The 9,444-nt window shown below is 34.1% G+C and overlaps 1 protein-coding gene across 10 annotated transcripts in view; it reads left to right on the top strand.

Annotated features, from left to right (window-relative positions):
- LOC106876006 (F-box/LRR-repeat protein fbxl-1) overlaps positions 1 to 9,444 on the top strand; it is a 336,358-nt gene that overhangs the window by 270,557 nt on the left and 56,357 nt on the right. For all 10 annotated transcript variants that reach the window (XM_052975599.1, XM_014924360.2, XM_014924365.2 and 7 more), the window contains one exon: positions 8,494 to 8,760. In XM_052975599.1, the coding sequence (XP_052831559.1) occupies positions 8,494 to 8,760 (267 nt within the window). The remainder of the gene's footprint in view (positions 1 to 8,493; positions 8,761 to 9,444) is intronic.

Here is a 9,444-nt window from a genome sequence, read left to right as displayed (position 1 = left end):
AAATATTTGACAAAAATTCTAAAGAACTAAATATTTGACAAAAATTCTAAAGAACTAAATATTTGACAAAAATTCTAAAGAACTAAATATTTGACAAAAATTCTAAAGAACTAAATATTTGACAAAAATTCTATGTAAGGAACTAAATATTTGTCAAAAATTTCTGTGTGGTAAGAAGTTTGCTTCCCAACCACATGGTTCTGGGTTCAGTCACACTGTGTGGCACCTTGGGCAAATGTCTTCTACTATAGCCTTGTGAGTGGATTCTATGTTATGGAAAGCCAAAAAGCTGTCACCAATAAAATGGTGTCATGAAGTTAGAAATGGTCTTGAGGATTGCCATTATCATCATTAGCATCAGCAGAAGCAGCACTACCATAATCAATATCATGCGAAAGTCGTGGTTGTTTGGCTTTCTTGAGATAGCAACCAAGTCTCCCTCAAATCACGTTCTTCAATCTTGAGTAAGGAAGGCTACATGAGACATTGTAGCCCTAGACATTTAATAAGATGAGATGGTCAAGGGTGTGAAGTGATTCATCATAGATCATCTGTTCTATCAAAGCTGATTTGGATTAACCATTTTAATATGAACCCAGCTGAAACTGCCTCTGGTCTGTGGTACAAATGTTCTATTTTCAAAAGTTCTGAACTAAAATCTTCCACTAAACCTTAGTCACAATTTATGATAACTAAGTTATTTTACTAAATTCTTTGTTATATTTAAAATTAATTGAAAGAAACACAGAGCATCTCAACAGAAATACGGTAATGAAAGGGTTAACAAATGATTAATTTAACCCGTTTGTTATCAACCCAGCTGAAACTGCCTCTGGCTCTGTAGAACAAATGTCTTGATTTCAAAAGTTCTGGATTAAAATCTTCCACCAAACCTTAGTCACAATTTATGTTCCTAACACTAGCTTAATGATAACTAAATTCTTTGTTATATTTAAAACTGATTAAAAGAAACAGAGCATCTCAAACGAAATATGGTAACAAAAGGGTTAAACAACAATAGCAACAATTATTATATCATGATCAACACAATAATAAATAACATCCTCCTCCTCCTCCGCCTCCTCCTCCTCATCATCATCATCATTTTAGTGTCTGTGTATCCGTGGTTACTAGTTCCCTATTGATGTCCAGAAAGAACGATGACCATAACATGCTTTGATGTGATCACGTATCCTAATTTACATGCATGCACATGCATGCATGCACACACACACACACACTCTCACACATGCCTCCACACAGACATACACATACGCACACACACACACACACACACACACACACACAGCCATGTATACACATACATACATACACATTCACATGCACACACACACACACACACACACATACACACACACACATGCAAAGACACAGACACACACACATCCTTCAATCATAATTTATCGTTACTTTGATGTCTCACCTTTACAGTTTTTGGCATGGATTGGCTAGATCTGCAAATATAGGAAGCATTTCATACCCTGATAATTAGATGTCTAGAGACATCATAGCCTATAATTAGATGTAAATTCCAAATATGAGATTCGTTTGATCAGTCTGCTAAATATCCAAGTCAGCTTTGGATATATTGTGAATAAAATTTCCATTTATACTTTAACCCCAAAGTATATAAATATAAATAAATATATATTCATATTTTATATATGTATATTTATATATGTATATATTTAATATATGTATATTTATATATGTATACATTTAATATATGTATATTTATATTTTATATATGTATATATTTATATTTTATATATATGTGTGTGTGTGCGCACATACACACACATACACACACACACACACATTTGTATGACCATGTGTGTTACAGATGTGCAGCATCTTGTTAAAAAATGTTAATCCCCTTGTGAATTTATAAAGGTCAGGTTTATATGAACAATAGACAATGCCCCATTTTTTTGTTGTTGAATAATGCTATGTGTCTTACATAACATTATTCTTTCTCATAAAACGTTGCTATTGTTGTTGTTGTTGTTGATTTTATTGTTATCGTTTCACTCCAGGTCAGACCCTGATTAAACAGATATGATCAGAAGCATTTCATTGCTGCTAGGACTGTCCCACCTTTTAACCCAGGCGTTCCCAACAATTTTTTTTATCTGTGGACCTGTTTGATTGCTACTTTGTTCTGGTGGACCCCACTAGCCATTCGATGTTTAAAAACTAGTTTTATAGAAACCTCTTTCAAAATTCCTAATTTGTTTTTCACACCCTCCTTCATTGGACACTAAACTCCGCTTGCAAAGACCTGTTGAGGCAAGAGAAATCGAAATCGAATTAGATTCGATGACTGGCACCCATGCCAACATCGTCTCCTTCATGCAAAGACCTGTTGGGACAAGCAAAAGCGAAATCGTCATGGCACTTGTGCCCAGCATCGCCTCCCTGGCACTTGTGCTGGATGACATGTGTAAAGACATTCGAGCGAGATCATTGCCAGTGCCGCCGAACTGGCTCCTGTGCAGGTGGCACGTAAAATACACCATTTTGAGCGTGGCCATTGCCAGTATTGCCTGACTGGCCTTCGTGCTGGTGGCATGTAAAAGCACCCACTACACTCTCAGAGTGGTTGGTGTTAGGAAGGGCATCCAGCTGTAGAAACTCTGCCAAATCAGATTGGAGCCTGGTGTAGCCACCTGGTCCACCAGTCCTCAGTCAAATTGTCCAACCCATGCTAGCATGGAAAGCGGACGCTAAACGACGACAACGATGATGATGATGACATTAACTTGTGTAGGTTGAATTATGTAAAATGTTAGAGACAGAAACTTAGTTGTTTCTTGCAAAACATACCAATACATACATCTAAAACAAAAATTTTTCCAGGAGCCCTTAAAATACTACTGTGGATCCTCAGTTTACTATTTCACTGCATGGACCCACAAAAATCTTGTATGAACCTTTAGGGATTACATAGACCCTGTTTGAGAACCACTGTTTTAAACCTTTTGATAACGACCTACCTGAGACTGACCCTGGGTCTATGATACAAACTTCCTGTTTAGCCCCTTAGCATTCAGATTACCCTGTCAAATATAATGCTTATTTATTCACATCATTTTGAATTAATCTTGCATTTTCTCTTAGCTTCAAGATTTCAATGATTTAATTATTTATTTAGAATTACATTGTAGGGCAGGTGTGAGAGGCTGGATCTGGCCAGTTTGAACATAAAACATGCAGAGTATGTGAGCCAGATATGGCTGGTTCGAATGCTAATGGGTTAAATTGATCTAGATTAAAAGCTTCTGTCTAAATTTCATTTTAAAGTATGATCCGTTCACCAAGATGATGACTAAGTTAATTTAGTGAATTCTTCATTGCTTTCAAAATGAATTAAAAGAAAGGTAATGTATTTCAACAGAAATTTAGCCACAAAGGTTTAATATTTCAGGAATTACTTCCCTATTAAAAACTGTAGGATATGATATAAGGGAGATTTAGCTGCTATTTCTAGTAAGTTGGGGGACCATGTAGAAACTCTCGTTAGATTATGAGGCTCCCTTTTTATTGACCGAGAAGTTTTTAATTCTTGAGTTTACTCCTTTCTTTTTATTTTCCCTTTCCACTTGGTCGCAGGTTCAGTCCCACTGCATGGCACCTTGGGCAAGTGTCTTCTAATACATAGCCTCGGGCCGACCAAAGCCTTGCGTGTGGATTTGGTAGATGGAAACTGAAAGAAGCCCTTTGTATATATATGTGTGTGTGTGTGTTTGTGTTCTGTGTTTCTTCCCCCCCATCTCCATCACTTGACAACCGATGTTGGTGTTTACATCCCCGTAACTCAGCAGTTCAGCAAAAAAGACCGATAAAATAAATACTAGGCTTACAAAGAATAAGTCCTGGGGTTGATTTGTTCAACTAAAGGCGGTGCTCCAGCATGGCCACAGTCAAATGACTGAAACAAATAAAAGAACATAAGAATAAAAACAGTTTACATATATTTTTTACATTTGTTTTTGTTGATGTTTTATTCTTCCTTTTGTTTTCTAATTTTATAACAAAGAACCTATTGAGAAAGAGTTGCCAAACTTCTCTCAAAACACATTCTGCTATTTTAATAAACAAAAACACATTAACCCTTTTGTTACCAACCCGGCTGAAACCAGCTCTGGCTCTGAGTACAAATGTCTTGTTTCCATAAGTTTTAAATTAAAATCTTCCACCAAACCTTAGTCACAATTTATGTTCCTAACACCAGCTGAATGATAACTAAGTTATTTTACTAAATTCTTTGTTATATTTAAAATTAATTGAAAGAAACCCAGAACATCTCAACAGAAATATGGTAACAAAAGGGTTAACAAATGATTAATTTAACCCTTTCGTTACCAACCTGGCTGAAACTACCTCTGGCTCTGTGGTACAAATGTCTTGTCTTCATAAGTTCTGAATTAAAATCTTCCACCAAACCTTAGTCACAATTTATGTTCCTAACACTAGCTGAATGATAACTAAGTTATTTTACTAAATTCTTTGTTATATTAAAATTAATTGAAAGAAACACAGAGCATCTTAACAGAAATATGGTAACAAAAGGGTTAACAAATGATTAATTTAACCCTTTTGATACCAACCCATTTCAAATTGCCTCTGGCTCTGTAGTACAAATGTCTTGTCTTCATAAGTTCTGAATTAAAATCTTCCACCAAACCTTAGTCACAATTTATGTTCCTAACACTAGCTTAATGATAACTAAGTATTTTTTACTAAATTCTTTGTTATATTTAAAATTAATTGAAAGAAACACAGAGCATCTTAACAGAAATATGGTAACAAAAGGGTTAACAAATGATTAATTTAACCCTTTTGATACCAACCCATTTCAAACTGCCTCTGGCTCTGTAGTACAAATGCCTTGTTTCCATAAGTTTTGAATTAAAATCTTCCCCCAAACCATAGTCATAATTTATGTTCCTAACACTAGCTTAATGATAACAAAGTTATTTTACTAAGTTCTTTGTTATATTTAAAATTGATTGAAAGAAACACAGAGCATATTGAAATAAATACAGTTAACGAAAGGGTTAAATAATGTATTTCTAGATACACTTCAAAAAATTTTGATGAGATGGTCATGGTCAGAGCTCCTTTGATCATATCTGTTCTGTCAGGGCTGACCTTAGGTTAAGCAAAAGCTCATCAACAGTTTACTATATTTTTGCTATTTTATTTTTTCCTTCTTTTATTGAGTATCTATTACATTGTATCTGCCTTAGCATTTATATTCTGTATCAGTTTCTTTTCTTTGTATTTCTGTGTACTGGTTCCACTCAGGACAAACTTTTATCAGAATCATTGGGAGAGAGAGAGAGAGAGAGAGAGGTGGGGGGTTGTGGTGGTGAATTCCAGAGAGCAAGATGAAGATAAATGATACATACCTTAGAAAAACAATTCAATCTTTTCTAGAAACTCAACACTTCTTGACTTGAGCTGTTTGCATTACCGTTCTTCAGATCTAATAGCCATTATTTTCTTATATGTATTTCTTTGTACAAAAATCTATAGTTTTCTCGTGCTGTGATAAATCTTTCATCTAACAAATTGCAAATGCAATAATTTGTGCATGCAATGTTCGATGTCTCGCAGGGAGTAATGCATTGAGAACAAATCTATTCTGTGTAAGAAGTGTTCTTAATATTACATGGCTTTTAGTTAAGGTTTGTTTAGTTTCCATTTGTTCTCTAACAACTCTATTTAGAGTTCACATTAAATGCCATCACATCAATTACAGCAAGAAAAACATCCTAAATATACATTTTCATTAATTTCTGTTTGGATATACTGTATTTTTATTGAAAAATTTCTGTTTTCCAGTAACTTTATTTTTGCATTTGGTTTACAAAATTCTTGGTGTAAATTCGTGTGTTGAAACAAATCTTGTGTCTTGGGAAGGTTGTTACACCAATAATAATAAACACATGCACTGGTTGACTATCACTTCTTTATTGTTATTCAGTTGGTTAAATATCTAACCAACTAACTAATTGATTGTTTGTTTAACGTGTTGGTTAAAAATATCAATTAGTTGTTTGTTAGTCAAAGTTCTTTTGTTGCTATTTGCAAACTCTTCAATATCTTACCCTTTCTCTTCAGGGTCTCCCCTGAGGTTGTCTGACAGACCCAGTAGATTTGATTCTCAACAATGGGTGTCCTTGAACTTTCAGTCTTCCTAGTGTTGCAGCATTTGTCCCCCTGCCTTTCCAGCTTATTCTACTCAATCTACATTTCAAAGGCTTCTGTTTTTTTCACCATGGCTCTGTATAGTGCCCAAGTTTATGCCACACAGAGGATAATTAAGATTAATCAGTTGAATTTACTAGAATAGAGGACAAAATAGAAGGTATATTACATATAAAAATGTTCTATTTCTAATAATGTCATACGTTTATCTAAAATGCTGAGTTCTTCATTATTTTTTAGCAGCTCAAGAAGAACTTTGTACACATTTAATCATCCTTGGGAATTTAAAACCAACTGACTTCTGTTTAAAATTGTGTACATGCATATTTTGTTAGGCTGGTACTTCCAATGTATGTACTAGAAAAAAATAGAGGTGCAAAAATAAAATTCCCCAATTCAATGATTTACTCTCTTTTACATGTTTCAGTCATTTGACTGTGGCAATGCTGGAGTACCACCTTTAGTTGAGCAAATTGACCCTAGGACTTATTCTTTGTAAGCCTAGTACTTATTGTATCAGTCTCTTTTGCCGAACTGCTAAGTTATGGGGACGTAAACACACCAGCATCGGTTGTCAAGCGATGTTGGGGGGACAAATACAGACACACGAACATATATATATACATATATATACATATATACGACAGACTTCTTTCAGTTTCCATCTACCAAATCCACTCACAAGGCTTTGATCAGCCCGAGGCTATAGAAGAAGACACTTGCCCAAGGTGCCACGTAGTAGGACTGAACCCAGAACCATGTGGTTGGTAAGCAAGCTACTTACCACACAGCCACTCCTATGCCTATTTGTTTAATATGAATGATAGACTGCAATTTTAAAAGTGAATATACATGTCACATCATCACCATTCAAACATAAAAGGCCTCATTGCCGTAGTGTTTATATAAAGGAAATTTTGATAACAACAACTTGAACTTATTTCATTCTAAGTTTTTAACCTCAGTTTCTATTTCTCTGTGGTACAATTTAGTGTACAATTTAGTGTACAATCTGTGTATAAACCTAATGATTTTTCACCATTATTTGTCAGTACGTTGAAGGCTGTATTTTGCTGATGAATTCATTATAAGATAGAAACATACTTAGAGTTGTCTTACCTAGATGCTGAAATGATCAAAATAATATTTACCATTGACTAAGATTGTTTCCCATTTGATTAATGCATTGAATATGTTGATTCCTAATAACTGCATTAAGCACAATTTTTTAGGGCATTGGTTCTTTTATTTTATTGATGCTAAAAGGATGAAAAGCAAATTGAACCAAGGTAGGGTTTTAACTTAGAACATAAATTCCTGAAACTATATACCACAAAATATTTTATTCAATATTATAATGACTCTGCTAAGCCAACACCTTACTTTATTTTACTAATAATAATTACTAATAATAATAATATATTACTAATAATAATAAACATGTTTTACGTTCACTTTGGCATTAAATAAACATATATATTTTCTAATTTTGGCTCAAGGCCAACAATTTGGAAGGGAACAGGCAAAGTCAATTGCATCAACCCCAGTATTTGACTGGTAATTAGTTCATTGACTTCGAAAGAATGAAAGCCAAAGTCACCCTTGGTAGAATTTAAATTCAGAATGTAATGAACCACAAGAAATACTGCAAAGTATTTTTTCCAAAGCTCTTACAATTTTGTCAGTTCACCACCTTCTTACATTAACTGTTTTGATACCAACCTGTCTGAAAATGCCTCTGGCTCTGTAGTACAAATGCCTTGTTTTCAAAAGTTCTCAAAATCGGCCACTAAACCTTAGTCACAATTTATGTTCTTAACACTAGCTGAATGATAACTAAGTTATTTTACTTAATTCTTTGTTATATTTAAAATTAATTGAAAGAAATGCAAAGCATCTCTACAGAAATATGGTAACAAAAGGGTTAACAAATGATTAATTTAATCCTTTTGATACCAGCCTGCCTGAAACTGCTTCTGGCTTTGTAGTACAAATGTCTTGTTTTCAAAAGTTTCGAATTAAAATCTTCCACCAAACCTTAGTCACAATTTATGTTCCTAACACTAGCTTAAAAATAATGAAGTTATTTTAGTAAATTTTTTGTCATATTTAGAATTAATTAAAAGAAACACAGCATCTCAACAGAAATATGGTAACAAAAGGGTTAACAAATGATTAATTTAAATATATTAAAACTAAGTCAACCAATTTAAACTAAAATAAATTTTTTTTTTTTTTGTTATCTTTATTTTCCAGGTACTTTTGAATTGTCAAGCGAGGCCGAAGAAGAGAACTATGAAGTCATCAACATCAGTAAAATAAAAGCTCATACTCCAAACTTACGAATCATCAATATGTATGGCATCGGATTTGTAGATGATAGCCATGTGGAAATGCTGGCTTCCAACTCCATTCATCTTGAAGTTTTAGCCTTAAACTTCTGCTTGCGTGTCAAAGGTTCATCTTTCAGTATGCTCGTACAAAAGTGCAAGAAGCTGAAATCTTTGCTGCTTCAACATACTGGTAAAAATATTTTAATATTTTAATATTTTAATACTTTTGATGTGATTAAATATTTTTTCTTTGCATTATTATCTGGCATTATTTTATGTATATAGTTTATATAACCAGGAGGTTTCCATAAATTTAATAGCGATTCTCTTAGCAAGAAGCGTGAAATCTTAGCTTCAATTTGAAAGATAAAAGAAAAATGCCTATCTTGTGACATATGAAATAATAACGAGCTTATTGTATACAATGCTCAGGTGCAGTACAGCTCATCAGGAAAGGGTGAAATAGGAATGGGGTGAGAAGGAAGGTGGCAGAAAGCAGTGATTAGTCGAGTAAAGAAAGACAGCAATGTGAATTCACACTGCACAGAATAAAACTAAAAAAACAAACAAACAAAAAAAACAAACCCCAGAAAAGTAAATAGGGAAGTACCTATAAAGAAAAAGGCATTTCTTTTTTCTTTTACCTGTTTCAGTCATTTGACTGTAGCCATGCTGGAGCACCACCTTTAGTCGAACAAATTGACCCCAAGACTTTTTTTTTGTAAGCCTAGTACTTATTCTATCAGTCTCTTTTGCCGAACCGCTAAGTTACGGGGATGTAAACACACCAGCATCGGTTGTCAAGCGATGGTGGGATGGACAAACACAGACACACAAACATACACACACACACACACACACACACACACACACA

The sequence above is a fragment of the Octopus bimaculoides genome, chromosome 2 (genome assembly GCF_001194135.2).
Source record: "Octopus bimaculoides isolate UCB-OBI-ISO-001 chromosome 2, ASM119413v2, whole genome shotgun sequence".
NCBI classification, from domain to species: domain Eukaryota; kingdom Metazoa; phylum Mollusca; class Cephalopoda; order Octopoda; family Octopodidae; genus Octopus; species Octopus bimaculoides.
The sequence above is the reverse complement of the archived record's forward strand: the minus strand, read 5'-3'. Positions and strand labels throughout refer to the sequence as shown.